Source organism: Heterodontus francisci, chromosome 4 (assembly GCF_036365525.1).
Source record: "Heterodontus francisci isolate sHetFra1 chromosome 4, sHetFra1.hap1, whole genome shotgun sequence".
Classification (NCBI taxonomy): domain Eukaryota; kingdom Metazoa; phylum Chordata; class Chondrichthyes; order Heterodontiformes; family Heterodontidae; genus Heterodontus; species Heterodontus francisci.
The window spans coordinates 38,007,482-38,032,555 of record NC_090374.1 but is presented as its reverse complement, the minus strand read 5'-3'; the positions used below and the strand labels follow the sequence as shown (position 1 = coordinate 38,032,555).

Here is a 25,074-nt window from a genome sequence, read left to right as displayed (position 1 = left end):
ACATGGGCTTCTTAAAGGGAGATTACAGTTTCAGTTGCTGATAAAAATATGCTTTTTTCATAGTTGCAATTGAATTTTATTCCATGTATTACTTTGTTTTGTGATCACATTTACATGCTTTTTTGTGTGCAAGTTATTCAGTTTGCTACAATATGGTAACCCAGTGGTTATATTACTCAACCAGTAACCCAGAAGCCTGGACTAATAATTCAGCAAACCTAAATTCAAATCCCACCATGGCAGTTTGAGAATTCAAATTCAGTTTTAAGAAATCTGGAAATAAAAGCTTGTCATCAATAAGTGGCTATGAAGCTGTTCAATTGTCTTTAAAAACCCAACTGGTTCATTAAAGTCCTTGAGGGAAGGAAGCCTGCCTTCCTTACTGGGACTGGCCTAGATGTGGCTCGAGTCCTACACCAACATGGGTTGACTCTCAACTGCCCTCTGAAGAGGCCATTTATTTGTATCAACCACTATGCATTTCCAGGAACGAGCAATGGATGCTGGCTTTAACAGTGACGCCCACATACTGAGAATGAATTTTTGAAAAAATAACATTTAAATAGCACCAAAGATAGTGATAATGATGTAAATGTTTTGGGGGTTTCCATGGTGCTACATGATTTTGTTGCGGAAGACGAGATTATGAGAGGACTACAAATGGGGATAGAAGAGGGAAATAGATCAGCGAGTTACAGCATTGATTCCCCACCAGTAAAGAAAAAACTCTTGCTATTTTGCTGGGAGCGCCATGTGAGTGCCTGTCAGTGGCCATAGAAACGCAGGTTGCCACATGTAAATTAGATTTAAATACAGCTTGAAGTGGCAATGCTAAGTTTTCTTCTGTTGCTGCTGGTTGCCTATCTCTTGAAATTGACACCTGTATAAAGATGCCATTGATGATTGTTAGTTGGCTGTGATCAATGGAACATAGGACCATAGGAACAGGAGTAGACGATTCAGCCCCTTGAGCCTGTGCCACCATTCAGTTAGATCCTGGTTGATCTGTATCTTAACTCCAGCTACCCATCTACCCAGAGGAAGTGGATGAAGAACCACTTCTGAAAGTTTGCTGCTGGTGCCATCTCACCCTTGCTGATTGGTTCAGCATTGATGATGGTACTGTGGTCCTTAATTTTGTTTTCATCACAACTCTTTCACTGCGGGAGTCAAGAATGTTTGAGTTCAGTTGGTATCTGGCCATAAACATCATGAAGCATGTAGATGGCCATTATTCGAGAGGCAGATATTTAGTGGTATTTAACAGTGATGTCATTATAAGGCCATTTGGATCATGGTACTTTTGTAAAATTGAAGAGGAATCTCCAGAACACATAATGCTGGAGCTTCAGGTTTGAGATAAGTTCAAATCTGTTAGCTATTTTTTAGAATTAGAATTAGAACATTACAGCGCAGTACAGGCCCTTCGGCCCTCGATGTTGCGCCGACCTGTGAAACCATCTGACCTACGCTATTCCATTTTCATCCATATGTCTATCCAATGACCACTTAAATGCCCTTAAAGTTGGCGAGTCTACTACTGCTGCAGGCAGGGCATTCCACGCCCCTACTACTCTCTGAGTAAAGAAACTACCTCTGACATCTGTCCTATATCTATCACCCCTCAACTTAAAGCTATGTCCCCTCGTGTTTGCCATCACCATCCGAGGAAAAAGACTCTCACTATCCACCCTATCTAACCCTCTGATTATCTTATATGTCTCTATTAAGTCACCTCTCCTCCTCCTTCTCTCTAACGAAAACAACCTCAAGTCCCTCAGCCTTTCCTCGTAAGACCTTCCCTCCATACCAGGCAACATCCTAGTAAATCTCCTCTGCACCCTTTCCAAAGCTTCCACATCCTTCCTATAATGCGGTGACCAGAACTGCACGCAATACTCCAGGTGCGGTCTCACCAGAGTTTTGTACAGCTGCAGCATGACCTCGTGGCTCCGAAACTCGATCCCCCTACTAATAAAAGCTAACACCCCATATGTCTTCTTAACAGCCCTATTAACCTGGGTAGCAACCTTCAGGGATTTATGTACCTGGACACCAAGATCTCTCTGTTCATCTACACTACCAAGAATCTTCCAATTAGCCCAGTACTCTGCATTCCTGTTACTCCTTCCAAAGTGAATCACCTCGCACTTTTCCGCATTAAACTCCATTTGCCATCTCTCATCCCAGCTTTGCAGCCTATCTATGTCCCTCTGTACCCTACAACATCCTTCGGCACTATCCACAACTCCACCGACCTTAGTGTCATCCGCAAATTTACTAACCCACCCTTCTAGACCCTCTTCCAGGTCATTTATAAAAATGACAAACAGCAGTGGCCCCAAAACAGATCCTTGCGGTACACCACTAGTAACTGAACTCCAGGATGAACATTTGCCATCAACCACCACCCTCTGTCTTCTTTCAGCTAGCCAATTTCTGATCCAAAGCTCTAAATCACCTTCAACCCCATACTTCCGTATTTTCTGCAATAGCCTACCATGGGGAACCTTATCAAACGCCTTACTGAAATCCATATACACCACATCCACTGCTTTACCCTCATCCACCTGTTTGGTCACCTTCTCGAAAAACTCAATAAGGTTTGTGAGGCACGACCTACCCGTCACAAAACCGTGCTGACTATCGCTAATGAACTTATTCTTTTCAAGATGATTATAAATCCTGTCTCTTATAACCTTTTCCAACATTTTACCCAAAACCGAAGTAAGGCTCACAGGTCTATAATTACCAGGGCTGTCTCTACTCCCCTTCTTGAACAAGGGGACACCATTTGCTATCCTCCAGTCTTCCGGCACTATTCCTGTCGACAATGACGACATAAAGATCAAGGACAAAGGCTCTGCAATCTCCTCCCTAGCTTCCCAGAGAATCCTAGGATAAATCCCATCTGGCCCAGGGGACTTATCTATTTTCACACTTTCCAAAATTGCTAACACCTCCTCCTTGTGAACCTCAATCCCATCTAGCCTAGTAGCCTGAATCTCAGTATTCTCCTCGACAACATTTTCTTCCTCTACTGTAAATACTGATGCAAAATATTCATTTAACGCTTCCCCTATCTCCTCTGATTCCACACACAACTTCCCACTACTATCCTTGATTGGCCCTAATCTAACTCTAGTCATTCTTTTATTCCTGATATACCTATAGAAAGCCTTAGGGTTTTCCCTGATCCTATCTGCCAATGACTTCTTGTGTCCTCTCCTTGCTCTTCTTAGCTCTCCCTTTAGATCCTTCCTGGCTAGCTTGTAACTCTCAAGCGCCCTAACTGAGCCTTCACGTCTCATCCTAACATAAGCCTTCTTCTTCCTCTTGACAAGCGCTTCAACTTCTTTAGTAAATCACGGCTCCCTCGCTCGACAACTTCCTCCCTGCCTCACACGTACATACTTATCAAGGACACGCAGTAGCTGCTCCTTGAATAAGCTCCACATTTCGATTGTTCCCATCCCCTGCAGTTTCCTTCCCCATCCTACGCATCCTAAATCTTGCCTAATCGCATCATAATTTCCTTTCCCCCAGCTATAATTCTTGCCCTGCAGTATATACCTGTCCCTGCCCATCGCTAAGGTAAACCTAACCGAATTGTGATCACTATCACCAAAGTGCTCACCTACATCTAAATCTAACACCTGGCCGGGTTCATTACCCAGTACCAAATCCAATGTGGCATCGCCCCTGGTTGGCCTGTCTACATACTGTGTCAGAAAACCCTCCTGCACACACTGGACAAAAACTGACCCATCTAAAGTACTCGAACTATAGTATTTCCAGTCAATATTTGGAAAGTTAAAGTCCCCCATAACAACTACCCTGTTATTCTCGCTCCTGTCGAGAATCATCTTTGCTATCCTTTCCTCTACATCTCTGGAACTATTCGGAGGTCTATAGAAGACTCCCAATAGGGTGACCTCTCCTCTCCTGTTTCTAACCTCGGCCCATACTACCTCAGTAGACGAGTCCTCAAACGTCCTTTCTGCCACTGTAATACTCTCCTTGATTAACAATGCCACACCCCTCCCCTCTTTTACCATCTTCTCTGTTCTTACTGAAACATCTAAATCCCGGAACCTGCAACATCCATTCCTGCCCCTGCTCTACCCATGTCTCCGAAATGGCCACTATATCGAGATCCCAGGTACCAACCCATGCTGCAAGCTCACCCACCTTATTCCGGATGCTCCTGGCGTTGAAGTAGACACACTTTAAACCAGGTTCTTGCTTGCCAGTGCCCTCTTGCGTCCCTGTAACCTTATCCCTGCCCTCACTACTCTCAACATCCTGTACACTGGCACTACAATTTAGGTTCCCATTCCCCTGCTGAATTAGTTTAAACCCCCCCGAAGAGCACTAGCAAATCTCCCCCCCAGGATATTGGTACCCCTCTGGTTCAGGTGAAGACCATCCTGTTTGTAGAGGTCCCACCTACCCCAGAAAGAGCCCCAATTATCCAGGAAACCAAAACCCTCCATTCTGCACCATCCCTGCAGCCACGTGTTCAACTCCTCTCTCTCCCTATTCCTCGCTTCGCTATCACGTGGCACGGGCAACAACCCAGAGATAACAACTCTGTTTGTTCTCGCTCTGAGCTTCCATCCTAGCTCCCTGAATTTCTGTCTTAAATCCCCATCTCTCTTCCTACCTATGTCGTTGGTGCCTATGTGGACCACGACTTGGGGCTGCTCCCCCTCCCCCTTAAGGATCCCAAAAACACGATCTGAGACATCACGAACCCTGGCACCTGGGAGGCAACACACCAACCGTGAGTCTCTCTCGTTCCCACAGAACCTCCTATCTGTTCCCCTAACTATGGAGTCCCCAATGACTAATGCTCTGCTCCTTTTCCCCCTTCCCTTCTGAGCAACAGGGACAGACTCTGTGCCAGATACCTGTACCCCATTGCTTACCCCTGGTAAGTCGTCCCCCGCAACAGTATCCAAAACGGTATACCTGTTGTTGAGGGTAACGTCCACAGGGGATCCCTGCACTGCCTGCTGGTTCCCTCTCCTTCCCCTGACGGTAACCCATCTACCTACGTCTTTTACCTGAGGTGTGACTACCTCCCCATAACTCCTCTCAATAACCCCCTCCGCCTCCCGAATGATCCGAAGTTCATCCAGCTCCAGCTCCCTAACGCAGTTCTCGAGGAGCTGGAGTTGGGTGCACTTCCCGCAGATGCAGTCAGCAGGGACACTCTTGGCAACCCTTACCTCCCACATTCTGCAGGAGGAACATACAACTGCCTTAACTTCCATTCCCTCTATTCTAAATTCCCAACAAATCTACTGAAAAACCAAAAAAAAAGTCAAAACTGGTTAGGTTAGCAATCCAACGAACAGAACTTCTTAAATAAAAAGCTTACCTTATCAACACAACAGAGTCCTTTTTTTTTGGTTAGAGGAGGAGGGTGGGTGGGAGACACTACACGTGTATTTGTAGGACAATTTTAAGTGGAGGCAATTCCATTTGAGAACAAGTATAGTTCCCCAGGCTATGTTGTACCTATCATTGCTGGCTCATCCCACTGCATAAAAATAAACTATACAATTTGGTTGGTCTTAAAATCAAGCTGGTTTCTGTAAGTCATCAGTGTAACAATGAACTCACACCTAGCAGCTGTGCTCCTGATCAAGGCAGAAATAAATCAGAAACTGACCTATAAAATGTTTGTGATTTCAGATTTTTGATTTGTCCAACTCCTGCAAACTGTTGCACCAAGTGAACATATCACCAGAGGATGACCCTATACACAAGGATCATACTGTTTTGGTATCTGAGAATTCAGTGAAAGATTATGTTCTTTTTGCCTATCGGTTAGTATTCAGTCTACTCTTTCTATGCTCCAGTTTAAAAGTAGATATATTAAATAGATTACAAGCACTTTATATATATTCATGTGTGCTGTGAATGTATGATTAGAAGAAAATAACATATAGGAAGACTTACTGGTCCACAGAGTTGTGATTCCTTACGCTTCATAATGCATATATTCCCCAGCCACCCGGAGCCATGTAATCACCTGGGAGAGGCGAAAAGCCAGACCAAGTAGGGGGAAAAGAACCAGAAAATTCCTCTCCCATTCCCTTGTGTGATCAAAACTAGTCCAAGAGACCACATTATACATGATTTACATTACAGGATATGTACCTCCTATATAAGGTGATAGCCATCTCTTGCTAGAAGGAATACAGTGAATCAGCATTCACCTCATTCCTGTTCTACTATTCTCTGGGAAAAGAAGAACTGCTTAACATCTAACCTCATTCTGCCCTTACATAACAAGTAAATGCGACCCCCCCGGTCTTCATTAACCTATTCAGATGAAGTAATTGGTCCACAAAAATACAATCTAGTCCCTCCATTATTTTATAAAGCTCGATTAAATCATGCCTAAGTCCACACTTCACTGGAGTATAGAGGCCCAGCTCATAACCAAAGTGCTTTAAACTGGGAATTAATCTTATGGTAATTACAGCAACTCCATGATTGGTCGCGGTACATTGAATTATCCAACACTGTTATTCCACACTGTCGTTAGTGTTTCAACAATGCCTTGATCATCCAAACACACTGTGCTCCTGTACTCTGACCAAGGATATTGTAACTTAATGGTGTAGTCATTACACCGAGACGTAGTGGTGTCATTGAGTTTGATCCTTATCTAAAGAGTCAGTGAACTGTTTCCTATTTTGGATCAATATATGCCAAGAAACCAATATACTGTAGTAAACTGTTGTATAATGTTGTATAATGATTATTTTTATTATTAGACACCATCACTGTTGTTCCAATTCAGATATATAAATGTTCTTTGACAGATTCATAGTAACCTAATATGACAGTTGGGGGGTTTTGCAACATTTTTGCTGCTCTCTGAAATATGGTAATCAATATTGGAGGTCATATGAACCTGAATACTAACTTAAATAAAAGCAAAATACTGCAGATGCTGGAAATCGGAAATAAAAACAAGAAATGCTGGAAATACTCAGCAGGTCTGGCAGCATCTGTGCAGAGACAAGCAGAGTTAACGTTTCAGGCCAGAGACCCTTCTTCAGAACTGACAAATATTAGAAATGTAAAAGGTTTTAAGCAAGTAAAGCGGGGGTGGGGCAAGAGATAACAAAGGTAAAGGTGTTAATAGGACAGAGTCAAAGAGAATAACTGACCAGAAGGTCATAGAACAAAGGCAAATGGTATGTTAATGGTGTGGTGAAAGACATAGCATTAGTACAGAGAGGGTGTGAATGACTGTAAAGCACTCCAAGCACAAACATAATAAAACCAAAACAGTGGGCAAGCACAGTGGAAACAAATTAAACAAACTGAAAAACCGAAAATAAAATAATCAAATAAAAAAGGAAAAAGAAAAAAAGAAAACATAACTAAACATAAAAAGGAGGGGCCCCGTCATGGCCTGAAATTATTGAACTCAATGTTCAGTACGGCAGGTTGCATTGTGCCTAATCAGTAAATGAGATGCTGTTCCTCGAGCTTGCTTTGATGTTCGTTGGAACACTGCAGCAATCCCAGGACAAAGATGTGAGTGTGAGAGCGGGGGTGGGGAGGTGCGGGGGGGGGGGTGGGTGGTGTGGGTGTTGAAATGGCCAGCAACTGGAAGCTCGGGGTCATACTTATGGACTGAGCGGAGGTATTCCGCAGGGCAGTCACCCAATCTGCGTTTGGCCTCCCCAGTGTAGAGGAGACTGCATATTGAGCAGCAAATACAGTATACTAAATTGTAAGAAGTACAAGTAAATTGTTGCTTCACCTGAAAGGAGCGTTTGGGGCCTGGGATAGTGAGGAGAGAGGAGGTAAATGGGCAGGTATTACTACACCTGCGATTGCAGGGGAAGGTGCCCTGGGAAGGGAATGAGGTGGTGGGGATAATGGAGGAGTGGATGAGGGTGTCGCAGAGGGAATGATCCCTTTGGAATGCTGACAGGAGAAGATGTGTTTGGGAAGGGGTGAGGGTAGAGGTGTGGGAAATGGACCGGACACGGTCGAGGGCCCTGTCAACCACAGTGGGGAGGAATCCTCGATTGAGGAAAAAGGAAGACATACCGGAAGCACTGTCATGGAAGGTAGCATCATCACAGCAGATGCGTCGGAGACGGAGAAACTGGGAGAATGGAATGGAGTCCTTACAGGAGGCAGGATGTGAAGAAGTGTAGTCGAGGTAGCTGTGGGAGTCGGTGGGCTTATAATGAATATTCGTAGACAGCCTATCCTCAGAAATGGAGACGGAGAAGTCGAGGAAGGGAAGGGAAGTGTCAGAGATGGACTGTGTGAAGGTGAGAGAAGGGTGGAAATTAGGAGCAAAGTTAATAAAGTTTTCTAGTTCCGGGCGGGAGCAGGAAACAGCACCGATACAGTCATCAGTGTGCCGGACAAAGAGTTGGGGGAGGGGCCTGAGTAGGACTGGAACAAGGAATGTTCGACATATGCCACAAGAAGACAGGCATAACTGGGACCCATGCGGGTATCCATAGCAACACCTTTTACTTGGAGGAAGTGAGTGGAGTTGAAGGAGAAGTTGTTCAATGTGTGAACAAGTTCAGCCAGGTGGAGGAGGGTGGTGGTGGATGGGGACTGGTTGGGCCTCTGTTCAAGGAAGAAGCGGAGAGCCCTCATACCATCCTGGTGGGGGATGGAGGTGTAGAGAGATTGGACGTCCATAGTGAAGAGGAGGCGGTTAGGGACAGGAAACTGGAAGTTGTCAAAATGACGTAGGGCGTCAGAAGAGTCACGGACGTAGGCGGGAAGAGACTGGACCGGGGAGAAAAGATAGAGTCAAGATAGGAAGAAATAAGTTCAGTGGGGCAGGACCAGGATGAAACAATGGGTCTGCCGGGACAGTCCTGTTTGTGGATTTTGAGAAGGAGGTAGAAGCGTGCTACCCGGAGTTGCAGGACTATGAGGATGGAAGCTTAGACGGAAGATCTCCAGAGGAGATGAGGTCAGTGACAGTTCTGTGGACAGTAGCTTGATGTTCGATGAATGCTAACTTGTTTGTTACCATGCAATACATAGTAAATTTCATCCATGTGCCACCATAAAGACAGAAATGATTAATTTTTGTACTTATCAGTATCACATGCAAAGTAAGTGCATGATACTTTGAGGGAGTTGACAAGTGCTGTAATTGATTTATTAATGTATTTGTGTTTACAGCACAGAAAGAGGCCATTTGAAAGAGCTACCCAATTAGTCCCACTTACCCGCTGCTCCCCCATATCGTTGCAAATTTTTTCTTTTCAGGTCCTTTTGAAAGTTATGGATAAGAGGCACTGTGAAGCAAAGGAATATCTTTAGCCAGGCTCTTGCATGCTATCAGTTTTCACCCATTAGTGAAATTATCATGGATCCCTACATTCTTCTGTGGTAACTGAGACTGCTCCTATTAGATTATCATGGGACTGAAGATCATTGCCAATGTATTATTGTTTAGAGACAAGATAGCAAGAAGGGACAATTCCTCATTTACTAACAATTGTAAAAGAAAACTTTATACCTTTGGATAGAACCTGGTGATAAAAGCTGGCAAATGTTGGTATGTCATTCCTTTATCCATTATTTTAGCAGGAGTTAAAGCCTTTTAAAACAAATGGGAGATGCCTGTGTTAAAATAGCAGAGAAATGTCACATGAATAAGTTAAACATTTGCCCACTATTATTGGCAGCTATCATCTCTAGGTTCATTTCTTGGAGGGAAAGAGAATTATGGATCCAACATTGTAAGCAGTCTTTAATATTTCTTTAAATATTAGCTTCATGATTCATTTATTCCATTTACTTTGGATTATTGTGCATTCTTCGTGACTTGAAATGTTGAGATGAAGCAAGGTGGATGGAGGCTTGTGTGGAGCATAAGCACTGGCATAGATCTGTTGGGCCGAATGGCCTGTTTCTGTGCTATAGGTTATATGCAATTCCACATAATACCTTTAACTTGAGTTTTACATTTTGCTTTGTTGGTAGTCCCATCATTATTCCTGTGCAATTTAAAGCTAGGTTCTGCCCAAAGATGCTTGAACATTATCTCCTGGTTTAATGCTTTGATTGGCTTAATTAATTTACTTTGTTAATCAACCAAATGATGAACTAACTTCCAAATAAATGAATGTACTGAATTATATAAGACTATAGTTAAATTTAGTAAATCCTGTGGCTTCATTCCTGATAGGTAGATTGATTGATACAGCTAAAACTGGCTGGCTGGGCTAATTAACAGACTATGGACCAATTTGACACATTTGCTATGTGCCTTGACGAGGTCATCACAGTTGATGTGCCTGGACCGAGAGCCACCGAATGGAATGCTGAATTGAAAAAGCCCTACTTTTGAACAATTTGCTTTCATTCATTGAGTACCCAAATTTGGACAAATTCATATTGGACTGTCTTTTTTTAAGGCACTGCAAGGGAAGATTTGCTCTCTGCATTAGGTGTGGAAAGATCATAAACATGCTTACAAGAAACCTCCTTCCTCCTCACATGGACTCTGCCATTTATCTCATAAAATCCCTACCACTGTGCGATGGATAAACAGTTCTGTCTGTGACAGTAAACACAAGAAAATATACACAGTCTTACTCGTTGACCAGTTTAGTGGGTAGGGAAGCATAGTTTATCTATACTAAAGACTATGGACAACAGCTGCTGACGTTTTGATGTGTTTATCACTCTACTGAAGTTTGGACTTTGAGTTTAGATTTACCTTGGAGGGAGCTAAAATTTCGAACCCCACAGAATTTACTCAAACATTCATCCTAACTTGTCCATGGATATGCCCTGTTCAATTATTTACTAATTAACATTCATTTTTAATTCAATAGTCTTTCAGATTTACTGATGATAGTTAAGATGGCAAGGAAGACAAGAGGGTATCCAGCTCTAGTTTGACCTAAACTTAATTACCACATCTTCTACAGTGTCCCTCGCCCCTGCCCCGCCCCGCCCCGCCCCAAGCTTTTCAGCAGAATATATTCCCTCCTTTCCTCTCTCAGTCTCTGCACTGATTCAATTTCTCATCCTAAATGATTTCAAACTCCATCACAACTCACCATTTCTTCAATCCTCAGATGTTACTGCTCTCCTGTTCTCCCTTAACTTCTCCCTTTATATAAACTCTGCTACCCATATTTACGGCCACTGCCTCGACCATGTCACCTCATTCTTTACTCTCATGGCCACGATCACAGGTAAGGCCATCTCCAACCACTTCGTTGTATCCTTCAATCCCCATATTACCAGGTGAGTGAAGGGGTATTTCACTTACAACGACACTTTCAAACTCCCAACTGACTAGCCTTTGTCCCTCTGTTTACTACTACCACATCACCCCCCTTTCCCGTTGCCCACAAAGCCAGACTGGCCCCAAGACTCTGCTCACCCTAGCCCTCAACTCGCATCTTTCTCTAGTTTCTCTCCTTTCTCTCCTCATGCTATCTCTGAGCTGACCATCCAACTTCCTTTCAATTGCCTCAACTATCCTTCGGAGTGCATGGTACCACACATTTTTCAGTTTGCATTGTGTGCAAAATAGAAAATGTTTTTCTCCAACATTGGCACCTGAATGGACAAAAATAAAACAACTCCTGATGGATGGCACATATATATTCAAAATAAAAAGATCTGGTTACAGCTAAAGGCAGTTGAACCGAAACCGTTCACGTAAATAATATATCCGCATGTTTCTGTTTGCGACTGTAAGTAACTTAAAAGTTAGATTCAAAGAGAGTCCAACAAATAATTTCTAACAACAAAGTTGGTATCTGTAACACATTCACTACAGTCTACCAGCATCTGAATAATTCATCTTTGGAAAAATTTACTGGAAAGTTGATTTATCATTCTGACCCTGGGGAATCACAGTGGAGCCCAATTTTATACTGTCCCAATATCCACACACGCCCTGCTCGAGCTACGATCTTCGGATAATGACAGGTGCAGGAACCCTGGCCAGTTTTCCTTTCTTTACCCAAGGTTTACTAAAGTTAATTGTAACATACTTCCCGTTGCCTCAGCACAGACCAGGGATTGAACCTTGGATTTTCTTGGTCTGTATAGCTATATTCAGTGGAGGGGTCCATTTGTGGATAACTGCTTGCATGTAAATAATATCTGTAGCTCTAACCAGGGAAATAGCATTGGTCTGTCCAAAAAGGAGAATTTATCAAGAGTACACTCTAGTCCGATTAGGACATCCAGTGCTTTTCTGGTTAAATGCATCCTGCATTTGTAGTAGTTAATATTGTTTTATTTTACTCGGGAGATGTGGGCAAAACTGACACAGCCACATTTAATGGCCATCACTAGTTGCTCTGTGAAAATGATTCTGGTCCTTCTTGGAGTTGTCATCATTGTGTTGACAGTGCTCACAAGGCAATTTTAGGTATAGAATTCTAGGATATTGACCAAAGAATGATGAAGGAATGGCAATACATGGTCAAGTTAAGATGGTGTGTGACCTGGTGGTGAGCCTGGAGTTAATGGTGTTCCCATGATGGTGATGCTGTTGTCTTCCTTGGTGATAGAAGCCTCAGGGCTGGGACTTGTCAATGTAAGTTTGCTGAGCAGCTGCAGCAACTCCCCTCTATATAGTACATACTGCAGCCACAGTGCACCAACAGTGAAGACTGGGGTTAGGTATCGAGTGAAGTGGCATTAGATGCATTGATTTGTCCTGGCTGGTGTCAAGCTTCTTGAGATTTTCTGCAAGTGCAGCCATCAACGTGAGTGAGGAATATTCCATAATACGCCTCAGTTGTGACTTGAAGGTGGTGCAGAGGTTTTGAGGAGTCACGAGGTACCTTACAGAGTGCCTAGCCTTTGCCTATTCTTGGTGCCAAGGTTCCCAATATATCCAGTCCAGTTAAACTTCTGGTTTGTGATAACACCTTAAGGTATTGAGGGTGGGGCATTTGGTGGTGATGTTGCCTTTGAAGGTCAGGCTAGACTGTTGGGCTCTTTCTTGGAGTTAATCATTGCCTGGCACTTACTGAGTATGAATGTTACCTGCCACTTATCAGCCCAAACCTCGATTTTGTGAAGGTTAACCTGTAGGTTGTCTTGCTTTCAGAGGAGTTGTGAATTGAACTGAACACTGTGGAATCTCAACTCCTAATTGATGTACCATAGATCCGAGGCATCCTCTCCTCCCTCGGTTCTATCTTTTTTTTAATTTCCAAAATATACTTTATTCATAAAAATCTGTAAAAATTACATTTCCAAACAGTTTCAAACAGCACCAAAAAATACAAACATTGCATGGGAGATCGGTTTCCTTCAATACAATCATGAGTTGCTCCATAACCCTTCCGATGCAATACAATCATGAGTTGCTCCATAACCCTTCCATTTCATCTTTGTCATGCCAATTACATTTTTACATTTACAGCAAATGAAAATTTTCCCGATACAGTTCGAGGGGTTTCCCATGGGTCCAACCCCTCAGTTCAGCTTGGCGGGGGGACTTTACACTGTGGTCTTTCCCCATTGAGCCTTTGCTGCGGCTGCCCCAAGCTTTAGAGCGTCCCTCAGTACGTAGTTCTGGACCTTGGAATGTGCCAGTCCACAACATTCGGTCGTGGAAGACCAGCAAGTTTCGGGCAGACCAAAGGGCGTCTTTCACCGAATTGATAGTCCTCCAGCAGCAGTTGATATTTGTCTCGGTGTGCATCCCTGGGAACAGCCCGTAGAGCACAGACTCCTGTGTTACAGAGCTGCTTGGGATGAACCTCAACAAAAACCACTGCATCTCTTTCCACACCTGCTTTGCAAAGACACATTCCAGGAGGAGGTGGGCAACCGTCTCTTCCCCACCACAGCCACCGCGGGGGCATTGAGCGGAGGGGGCGAGACTTCGGGCATGCAGGAAGGATCTGACTGGGATGGCTCTTCTCACCACCAGCCAAGCTACATCTTGGTGCTTGTTTGAAAGTTCTGGTGATGAGACATTCCGCCAAATGACTTTGGTGGTCTGCCCGGGGAACCATCCGACAGGATCCACCGTCTCCTTTTCCCGTAGGGCCTTGAGGACATTCCGTGCAGACCACTGCCTGATGGATCGGTGGTGAAAGGTGTTTTCCCGCAGAAATTGTTCCACAAAGGATAGGTGGTACGGCACGGTCCAACTGCATGGAGCGTTCCGCGGCAATGTGACCAGGCCCATCCTTCGCAACACCAGGGACAAATAGAACCTCAGCACGTAGTGACACTTGGAGTTTGCGTACTGGAGGTCTACACACAGCTTGATGCAGCCGCACATGAAAGTGGTCATCAGGATGAGGGTCATGTTGGGTACATTTTTCCCGCCCATATCCAGAGATTTGAACATCGTGTCCCTCCGGACCCGGTCCATTTTAGATCCCCAGATGAAGCGAAAAATGGTTCGGGTGACCGCCACAGCGCAGGAGTGGGGCATGGGCCAGACCTGCGCCACGTACAGCAACAACGTGAGCGCCTCGCACCTGATGACCAGGTTCTTACCCACAATGGAGAGAGATCGCTGCCCCCACATGCTCAACTTTTGTTGTACCTTGGCTACTCGCTCCTCCCAGGTTTTGGTGCACGCCCCAGCCCTTTCGAACTATATCCCCAGCACCTTCAGGTAGACTGACCTGACGGTGAAAGGGACAAAGGATTGGTCAGCCCAGTTCCCAAAGAACATGACAGTGGGCAAAGGTCTGGCAGATGGAATACAATGTTAGTAAATGTGAAGTCATTCATTTCGGTAGGAGTAACAGTAAAAAGGATTATTACTTGAATGGTAAAAAGTTGCAGCATGCTGCTATGCAGAGGGACCTAGGTGTCTTTGTGCATGAATCGCAGAAGGTTGGTCTGCAGGTACAGCAAGTAATTAGGAAGGCAAATGGAATTTTGTCCTCCATTGCTAAAGGGATTGAGTTTAAAAGCAGAGAGGTTATGTTGCAGCTGTATAAGGTACTGGTGAGGCCACACCTGGAGTACTGTGTGCAGTTTTGGTCTCCTTACTTGAGAAAGGATATACTGGCACTGGAGAGGGTGCAGAGGAGGTTCACTAGGTTGATTCCGGAGTTGAGGGGGTTGGCTTATGAGGAGAGACTGAGTAGATTGGGATTATATTCATTGGAGTTCAGAAGAATGAGGGGGGATCTTATAGAAACATATAAAATCATGAAGGGAATAGATAAGATACAAGTAGAGAGGATGTTTCCACTGGCAGGTGAAGCTAGGACAAGAGGGCATAGCCTCAAGATTAGAGGGAGCAGATTTAGGACTGAATTAAGAAGGAACCTCTTCACCCAGAGGGTTGTTAATCTATGGAATTCCTTGCCCAGTGAAGTAGTTGACGCTTCTTCAGTAAACGTCTTTAAAGCTAAGGTAGATATCTTTTTGAACAATAAAGGAATTTAGGGATACGGGGGGAGCGCGGGTAAGTGGATCTGAGTCCACGAAAAGATCAGCCATGATCTTATTGAATGGCGGAGCAGGCTCGAGGGGCCGGACGGCCTACTCCTGCTCCTAGTTCTTATGATCTTATGAACTTGTAACTAATTCAGACCCCTCTCTTTAAAACTTCCTGCTTAAAGTTTTCAGCCTCACTAACTCCACACCTTTCAGTCACAGTGGGAGTGAACAGGATAAAAATTACAATTATTACTACAGAGATTTTGTAACAGATAATAAATTAAATACAGATAAGGACAAGCATTGCCTGATCCCAATAAGAACCTCATAAAGCTAAAGTTAAAAACTGGACATCTTGTAAATGACTGCAGTGTGTTTAATGGGTATATCTAGCTGTAGAAAGGAATGAGCCTGATAAATGAAAGGCCATTCCAATAAACGGCTGCCCTTTGTACTTTAAAGTGAAGATAATTAAATATGATTTATATCTGAAAGCTGCACTGAGAGGGAATAGTTATTTTACCTTTGTGTATGATGAACGGCAGCTTTACCAACAACACAGTTGTTCCCATTGTGCTTACAGATAACATGACAGCTGTCTCCTAAATGACACATAAGCAGCGTGTACGTCTCACTTCCTACAAGAGTAAGAGCAGAAAAAAACAATTTCCCACCACTTTTCTGTTATTTTTTCCCCATCGGAACATCAACCTGTTCACACTGTTGATGGGCAATGTGATCGATATTTAATGGTCAGTTTACATTGCATTTGGGAATGCTCTCCTTATTTGTTCTAATTGCTCTTTTTGTGACTTTGTCAGGAGTGGGAAAGAAGCTATGGTGTTGAGTGCTAAAAACGGAAAAGTAGTTGCCAAGTTGCCAGCCTGTGACACAGCAGCATCTATCCAAGGGGTGGCAGTTACCAAAGAGTACTTCCTTTTAATCTGCAGGTACTGTAGCATATCAGAATTAGTCCTATATAATGAGTTGAAAAATAACAGAATAGGATGGAACTTTGGAGCTCACTATCAGTTGCCACTAAAGAAGGGGCCCCCCCCCGCCCGGACCCTCCTGGGAGATCGCTGGGCTTCACCTGGCAGCAACTCCTCGCGTCAGTGGGCCCCTCCGCCTTGCACAAAATTGAGATGGAGATAGGAAGAAGCCCTTAAGTGACCATTAATTGGCCACTTAAGGGCCTCAATTGGCCTGGGGCAGAAATTAAGGCTGTCCTCAGCCTTCCTAGTCCCTGACAAAATGACAGGGGGCCTGGCCAACCTCGGGAGTGGTACCCTCTGCCATTTTGTTTGCCCCCAGCCTCAGTGCCCATCTTCAAGGGCAGAACAAAAGTCTGTCCAATGTTTATTCCCCTAATATAGAGAGTTTTCAATGTAATTTGTCCAGGACTGACCATTTGTCAAAAATGATCGAAGTTGGAGAGTCTCATTGCTTGGTTTTACGAAAATAAAACCACTATCTATAAAGAGCCAAATTGATTTTCAGACAATATTCAATTGAAAGAATGTGATTGGAAATTAAGTATCTGGTCAACATATAGGGGCTAACATTACAAAATTGCTCTTCTCGGACAATGAAAAGATGCATCAGAAAATGCAGCTGTGGGCCCCATGAATTTCCACCCATATGTTAGCACTTCTAGCAGGTAAAGCTGGGCAGTCACATTATTGGCTTTATAGTATCAATATATGTGATACATGTGAGCCGCATGGAAGATGGCAGGATCCCCAAAGACACATTGTACAGCGAGCTCGCCACTGGTATCAGACCCACCGGCTGTCCACGTCTCCGCTTTAAAGACGTCTGCAAACGCGACATGAAATCCTGTGACATTGATCACAAGTCGTGGGAGTCAGTTGCCAGCGTTCGCCAGAGCTGGCGGGCAGCCATAAAGACAGGGCTAAAATGTGGCGAGTCGAAGAGACTTAGTAGTTGGCAGGAAAAAAGACAGAGGCGCAAGGGGAGAGCCAACTGTGCAACAGCCCCGACAAACAAATTTCTCTGCAGCACCTGTGGAAGAGCCTGTCACTCTAGAATTGGCCTTTATGGCCACTCCAGGCGCTGCTTCACAAACTACTGACCACCTCCAGGCGCGTATCCATTGTCTCTCGAGATAAGGAGGCCCAAAGTATCAATATATAATCACGGGCTGATCTTTTTGGTTTACCCACAGACTCCTGGTTTGGAATTAACTTTAGATGGTCTGTGATTTAAACCTATAAAACCAAATCTGAATTTCGAGTTGCTAGTGCATAAATCTGGATTTCAACTGCTCTTAAGCCTCTTGAAAAAAGCCACTCTATAAATTTATTGGCAACATTCAATTTCAGATTAATTATTTTTCCTTCTTTGAAATGTCATTCCAGGTATCCGTACTCAAGATTGCGTGAAGTACTCCATATTGAACTATTTGGTGTGAAAAATTTTGCTTATATCCACACAGTAAAAGGCTGTTGCAATCATCACCTTTCTGTCCTGTCTGTGAATCATTTGGGTTCTCATCTAGTGGCACTGTGCTGCTCTTTTAAAATGAATATCACTGAGATCATCTCCTGGAACCTGGAAACTGAAGACCACAAACACTTGGCCAAATTCTCCTCTACAGTGATTGGAGGCAAGTGAGCATTCCTGAAATGCCTGGGTGCCTATTTAAAGAGGCACAATTGAAAGATGACTACCAACACTAAAATGTTGAAAAATGAATGGTTAAAAATTTCCAGAGCAGGCCAATAGATGGGAATTTCCTGACGTTTTGTTTTGTTTCTGTTGTAATGAGCAAGATATATTGCTCATTATCACCCCCACCCAAAATTCATGATGTTGTGAGTGAGGGAGGGCTGGGATTAGGCAGGCAGTGAATGGGTGCTGTGGAGTTAGATCCTGTCTGTTGCACAGCCCTTTGGCACTAGGTTGCTTGTGGTTATGCACAGGGAGTCACACATCCTGATTTTACATCACCAGCTCCAGTTCGCACCGGGCTGGTGGAGAAGGCTTTGCTCCCTTGGCTCCTCTCTCCAGGCAACAGGCCTAATGTCCTGTCTCACTTTTGCTCCTCACTCGGGGGCCTCACAGGGTTTGTAGCTGGAGCCTGAGCTTCAATCTGTCATAAAGGGAATAGCTGAAAGGTCGATTTGAGGGGGAGACTGGTTGTCCTGATGGCTGGGATTATTTTCCTAAATTATTTTTGAGTAATGTATTTATAATCATATTTTTGTAGAGTATCTCATTCCTCCATATTGTTTTTAAATGCTCAGATGGATTGCGAGATGGATTGAATTTCTGTTTTCAAAAATATAATTTGGGTGAATGTATTTGGCTTTACCAATCCAGCATAGACTTCTTAGAAAGTCAAATTAGCCTTGGTTCTGGATTATTGTCTTGTTAGGTTCAGCTGTAAATTGTACTTGCTGCAGGTGATCAAAATCTAAATCCCACATTACAGTTAAGTAGCAAGGTGGAGTACATAAGAACATGAGAAATAAGTAGCAGCACACTGCACTCCAAAACACTTCACTGCTAAAGATTTCATGGCTTGATCGATTAGTGCACAAGAAAAGGTCACGGAGTAAAAGCCTGAATTTATGCCACTCAGATTGTGCCGAATCCCTGATGCACAAAGAATTTGGGTCCACTTTGTTTAATTAATCTGAAAAGAAGATTTGTGAATGATAGAAATATCTTGTTGGGGTGGAACCGGGTTGGAACGGGGTGGGAGATTTTGTGGAAAAACATATTGGTTGCAGCATTAGCAAATGTTGAAGAACTTAAAAGAGTTTCCTAATTTGGAAGATGGGATTAGAATAGGTGGATCGTTTTCAGCCGGCACAGACACGATGGGCCAAGTGGTCTCTTTCTGTGCCTTAAACGTTCTATGATTCTATGATCTCAGGCAACACAGTGTTGAGAGCATCACAACTGGTCTCTGCATTGTCGGACGGGAGAATATTGGGACAGGATTCCCATTCCTGAAAATTGTTGTTTGACCTTGCTGGAATTTTTTCATTCGTTCATGGGATGTGGGCTTCGCTGGCTAGGACAGCATTTATTGCGCAACCCTAATTGCCCTTGAGAAGGTGGTGCTGAGTGGCATTCTTGAACCGCAGCACTCCATCTGGTGTAGGTACACCCACAGTGCTGTTAGGAAGGGAGTTCCAGGATTTTGATCAAGTGACAGTGAAGGAATGACGATATATTTCCAAATCAGGATGTTGTATGGCTTGGAGGAAAACTTGCAGATTGTGGTGTTCCCATGCATCTGCAGCCCTTGTCCTTCTAGGTGGTACAGGTCGCAGGTTGTTTAAGGAGCCTTGGTGCGTTGCTGCAGTGCATTTGTAGATGGTACACACTTCTGCCACTGTGTGTCGGTGGTGGAGGGAGTGAATGGTGAGTGGGGTGCCGATCAAGTAGGCTGCTTTGTTCTGGATGGTCTCAAGCCTATTGAGTGTTGTTGGAGCCGTACTCATCCAGGCAATTGGAGAGTATTCCATCACACTCCTGACTTTTGCCTTGTAGATGGTGGACAAGCAAGGGAGATAGGAAGTGAGTTACCACAGAATTCCCAGTCTCTGACCTGCTCTTGCAGCTACAGTATTTATATGGCTGGTCCTGTTCCATTTCTGGTCAATGGTAACCCCCTGGATGTTGACAGTGGGGGATTCAGTGATCATAATGCCATTGAATGTCAAGGGGAGATGTTTGGATTCCATCTTGTTAGAGATAGACATTGCCTGACACTTGTGTGGAGTGAATGCAACTTGCCACTTATCAGCCCAAGCCTGAATGTTGTCCAGGTCTTGCTGCATATGGACACAGAATGCTTCAGTATCTGAGTAGTCGTGAATGGTGCTGAACATTGTGCAATCATCAGCAAATGTCCCCACTTCTGACCTTATGATGCAGGAAAGGTCATTGATGAAGCAGCTGAAGATGGTTGGGCTGAGGACACTACCCTGAGGAACTCCTGCAGTGATGTCCTGGGCCTGACATGATTGGCCTCCAACAACCACAACCATCTTCCTTTGTGCTCCAACCAGTGAAGAGTTTTCCCCCTGATTTACATAGACTCCAGATTTGCTAGGGCTGCAAGTAGATAGGGAGAAAGTGTTCCCACTTGTGAAAGGATCAAGAACGAGAGGGCACAGATTTAAAGTAATTGGGGTAAAAGAAGCAAAAGTGACATGAAGAAAACCTTTTTCACACAGTGAGTGGTTAAGATCTGGAATGCACTGCCTGAGAGTGTGTGGGAGGCAGGTTCAATTGAAGCATTCAAAAGGGAATTAGACTATTATATGAAAAGGAAGAATGTGCAGGGTTACAGGGAGAAGGTGGGGGAGTGGTAGTAGGTGAACTGCCCATTCAGAGAGCTGGTGCAGACACGATGGGTCGAATAGCCTCCTTTTGCGCTGTAACAATTCTGTGATTCTGTGATTCCTTGATGCCATACTTGGTCAAATGCTGCCTTGATGTCAAGGGCAGTCACTCTCACATCAACTCATGAGTTCAGCTCTTTTGTCCATGTTTGGACCAAGGCTGTATTGAGGTCAGGAGCTGAGTGGATGTGTACATACATTGGGTTAGTACATCATTGGACTGAGCTGAATTGTGTAGCTCACAGACACAGACTCCCCAAGCTTACACATAAAGGATGGTCACTTGAATGAGGCAGCAAGGGACCTCTGCCTATGGAACTGTACCCTAGCATGAGTCACTACTTTCAAGAGAGAATAGGGAAGGGGAGAAAAACAAAGGGCAGGGTTTTTGTTCTGGGATCGGATCCCGATGTTGGAAACGCTTCCAGCCACTGACCCCACATCCCGTCAGCATGACATGATTTTGAAAACCAAGGCCACTAATTGGCCCATGTCGACATGTCTGCCCAATTAGAGGTGGCGGGCATGGGGAGGAGGTGGGCATTGCACTCAGGAAGCCTGATTTAAAGGGCAAACAGCAGCTTCTGTTATGGTTGTTGTTTCATGCAGAGATGCCAGAGAGAGGAGAATAGTGGGAGAGCACCAGGTCAGGTACTTGTGCCAGGGCAGCACCCCGCGGCATCCCCCCCACCGACCCCCCCCACTTCTCAGATGCCTCCCTTGAAGTTCTTTTGGAGGAAGTGGGAGCAAGGAGAAGTATTCTGTTCCCTGGGAGTGGCAGGAGAAGGCCAGGCAGCTAGTTGAAGCAGGAATGGTTGGAAGTGGCTCACACTGTGAGCAGCCACAGCGTTGTGAGGAGGACGTGGATTCAGTGTCACAACTGTTTAAATGACTACTCAAGTCTGTCAAGGTGAGTGCAATGCAACACCCAAGTGTGGGGCCTCCAGGTCTGTAGTCACCAGTATACACACAAGTTGAGCGGACTGAGTGCACTGTTCCCACTGTTCGCCTCCCAACTGACTGCAATCAGGTTAGCTCCTGAGTGTCTTTAGGATCAAATAAACAGGCAAATGACAGGTTTTCTCGTAGGTTAAAAAAAAATAACTATTTTTAAACAAATCCCGAAACGATCGCAACCTCACACACACATTCACCCACACATACATACATTAGTATAGATAGATAAGAGAGAAAAAGGTAAGGGATAGTTTAAAGACCCAAGTGAGGTAAGTGTTTGTGGTTTACAGAAGATTATTGAGTCTTCTCGGGAGGAAATGTCTTTGTAAAAGGTTGTAGGCCTGGTTATTCGCTGTCTTGAACTTTGAAGAGGGATTGTAGAGCTCTAGTGGTTGTAATACAGCCCAAAGCTGGTGGTGTGTAGTTTGTTACCTTCACCGATGGTTAGTCTCAAAGTCACTTTGTGATGCCTCTGCTGGGGTGACTGTTCTTGCTCAGCAGGGCTCTTCTCTTGCCTGCTGGATCCTTCTCACAGGTTTTCTATAATATTGGCCTAATCTCCTCCCTCTCTCTCTCCAGAGAGCTACCTTTTTAAAGTCAAAATCTATCACATTGTAGTTTCTGTTAGGAGGCGCATGGCCCTCTCCCAAGTTGTGACCACACAATAGTCAGGATGATAACTATGGCCATCATTTGATGTTTGAATGGGAACCATTCTGTTATGATATTGCTGCTTCCCACCTTATTCATCTTGATTCGGCTATGAGTCAGACTGTCAGAGTCATTAATATTCAATAGTACCTTTCAATTTCAAAGGGGTTCTCGCCATTGCTATTTCAGAAAAGGGTAATGAGCCTCACCTTTGCAGATGAGTTTATGGATTTCTAGTACAGTAAGGGTCATATGGCTACTACTTCATTTTTACTGTGGTTCAAGTATCCAAGTTCTTGTGATTTAGTTTTAACAGTTGAATTTTTTACTTTATAATTCCTCCATTTCATTGTTTATTTCATCACGGCACCTTCCGTGCATGGCAGCACATAATTCTGCTGAACATAGGAGAAATGTATGCTGAGGAATGTCTGCCTTGAGCAAAGCTCATAACTCTACCACTATTGTGGCAAAGACAACACTGAAGACTGCATCATCTCATGTGATTTTTCCACTGTAAGTGGTGAGGGAGGGCAGTCTTGTCTTAACTCTCTCACTCTGGACCTTGCCGGAGAAAAGAGTGCATAATGCCAGAGAGAGCAAGGAGCAGGTGGTGGAGTGCCGCAGCTTGCTATTCCTACTTTCATGGAAGAGGCAGCCCTTGAAATGGCAAGGGTGGTGTCGCAACAAGGAGTGGGTGAAGGACAGGTGGGCTACCATCCAAGAAAGGGTGAAATTATCTCAAAATCTCCAATTGATGGGGGAGGGAGTGCCCATATTCCCGGCCCATGCCATGCCAATAGATCAGTTGTAATATCATGCATCAGCTCGACAGAAGCATTTGCTGAAGGAGGCGAGTTCTAATGACCACCTCTTCTGTATCCCACAGGGCCAGTTGTGGAGAAGAAGCCTGCACTGTCACATCATTCAAGTCCATCTACCATCAGCACAGATACACTCACGTCGGCCAGTCTTCAATCCAGCTCTGAGCGGGTGGCACTGGGTGAATTGCACTTCACGAGGACGATGTGAGGGAGGCAGAGGCAGCTGTGGGCAGTCTCCCTCAGAGGATGGAGGACAGACACTACCATGCTTATCTGGGCAGTGATGCACCCCCTCGGGAGTCACAAACAAGGTGGCTCTACCTGGTGAAGCAGCATGAAATGAGTGCCCACGTGTCAGAGTTCCATGAGGCAGTGCAGAGTCATGGGCTGAACATGGAGGTGTCCATTCATCACAAGCACTCCACCATGTCTCAGGCTTTTGAGCACATGAGCTCCTCCATTGAGAGTGGCCAACCTCGTGGAGAGCCATATGTGGCATCACTCTGAGTGAATGCAGGAACAGTGCACTGACATGCTCAGAATGTACAACAAATTCTGTAGCATTGACCGGTCAGTGACGCTAATGGCGTAAAGAATCATGTTGTGCCGCAGCGGTGGTTCCCTCTAATGATCAAGTGTGCCATGAAAGAGCTGAGGCAGTTGCAGATGATGATGTGGGGACCACCCCTCACGTGATGCCACCATCATCATCCGCCTCCTTGGCCCCTCTGAGTGAGGGACCATCTATGGAGCAAGGACCTATGACAGAGACTGCCCCTGCATTGACGCCGGTACAGCAGCCTGTGAAAGTGCCTCTAATGGCCGAGAACGACACCATGGATATCTCAGCTGCATGCGAAAACATGTGAACAGGCTGCCTCCACCTCATCCCCAGCCACAAGCAGAGCACTCTGTAGGCGTGGCCGTGATTGGAGGCCACTGCGTCGGTAATAGCACTTTCTGAGTCACTGGGGTATCACTTTTTGTGGCTGTATTAAGTACTTGAGAGTTAATACAATGGGCATGTTCATGGTTGCACCCAGACTTGTGTGTTTACATTCTTTGATGGCAATAAGGCCAAAAAGGGAAGAAGGGGGGGGGTGAGTCTAGCAAAGGTCTGTGTTAGGGGACATTGTGGCCATTGGAGACTTGTGGTCCATCCAAGGTTGGTAACAATGTAAGTATTGAGAATTGTGTGCATTATGCACGCGTCCTTTCACTCAGGGAAAGGTGGCTCACAGAGCCAACTGACCTACAGGGTGAGTAGCACTCAGGTGAAATGTGCCTGGATCAGAATGGCCCTTGCATCCCTGCTACCCTGATAAGTTCCTTCATTTGAGGCGGCCTCAGCGAACTACCTGCAAAGTATGGGCGCTTTTCTCTACTGCATCCTCCTCCCCCTCTGAAGAACTGTGCCGTTTCAGCGCTTCTTCCCCTTCAAGGTCCACACATCTCTGAAGGGCCGTATTATGGAAAGTGCAGCAGACCAGCACTATGTGCGTGACGCTTGCAGGAATGTACTGTAGGGTGCCAACCGACCGGTCAGGGCACCAGAATGCATCTTCAAAAGGCCGATGGCCTGCGCAGTGTTGGTCCTTGCGACCAGATGGTATGGGTTGTAATGCCTCTGCCTTCACTGTAGGGTTGCACAAAGGTGTCAGAAGCCATCTCGTCAATGGATATCCATATTCCCTAGCAGCCATGCATGAATGCTTGCCGGTGCCATGAAAATTTGTGGCAGCTGCGAGTGTCTGAGAATGAATCCCCCGGATGCTCACTCAGTGCCTTGATGGCCACATGGGTGCAATTGATGATACCCTGCACCTGAGAGAATCCAGTAA

At 44.9% G+C, this 25,074-nt stretch overlaps 1 protein-coding gene across 1 annotated transcript in view; it reads left to right on the top strand.

Annotated features, from left to right (window-relative positions):
- Positions 1–25,074, top strand: part of LOC137368965 (uncharacterized) — a 98,842-nt gene that overhangs the window by 37,678 nt on the left and 36,090 nt on the right. Inside the window, exons 7-9 of the mRNA XM_068029357.1 lie at positions 5,704–5,837; positions 16,239–16,367; positions 17,799–18,046. Of these exons, the coding sequence (XP_067885458.1) occupies positions 5,704–5,837; positions 16,239–16,367; positions 17,799–18,046 (511 nt within the window). The remainder of the gene's footprint in view (positions 1–5,703; positions 5,838–16,238; positions 16,368–17,798; positions 18,047–25,074) is intronic.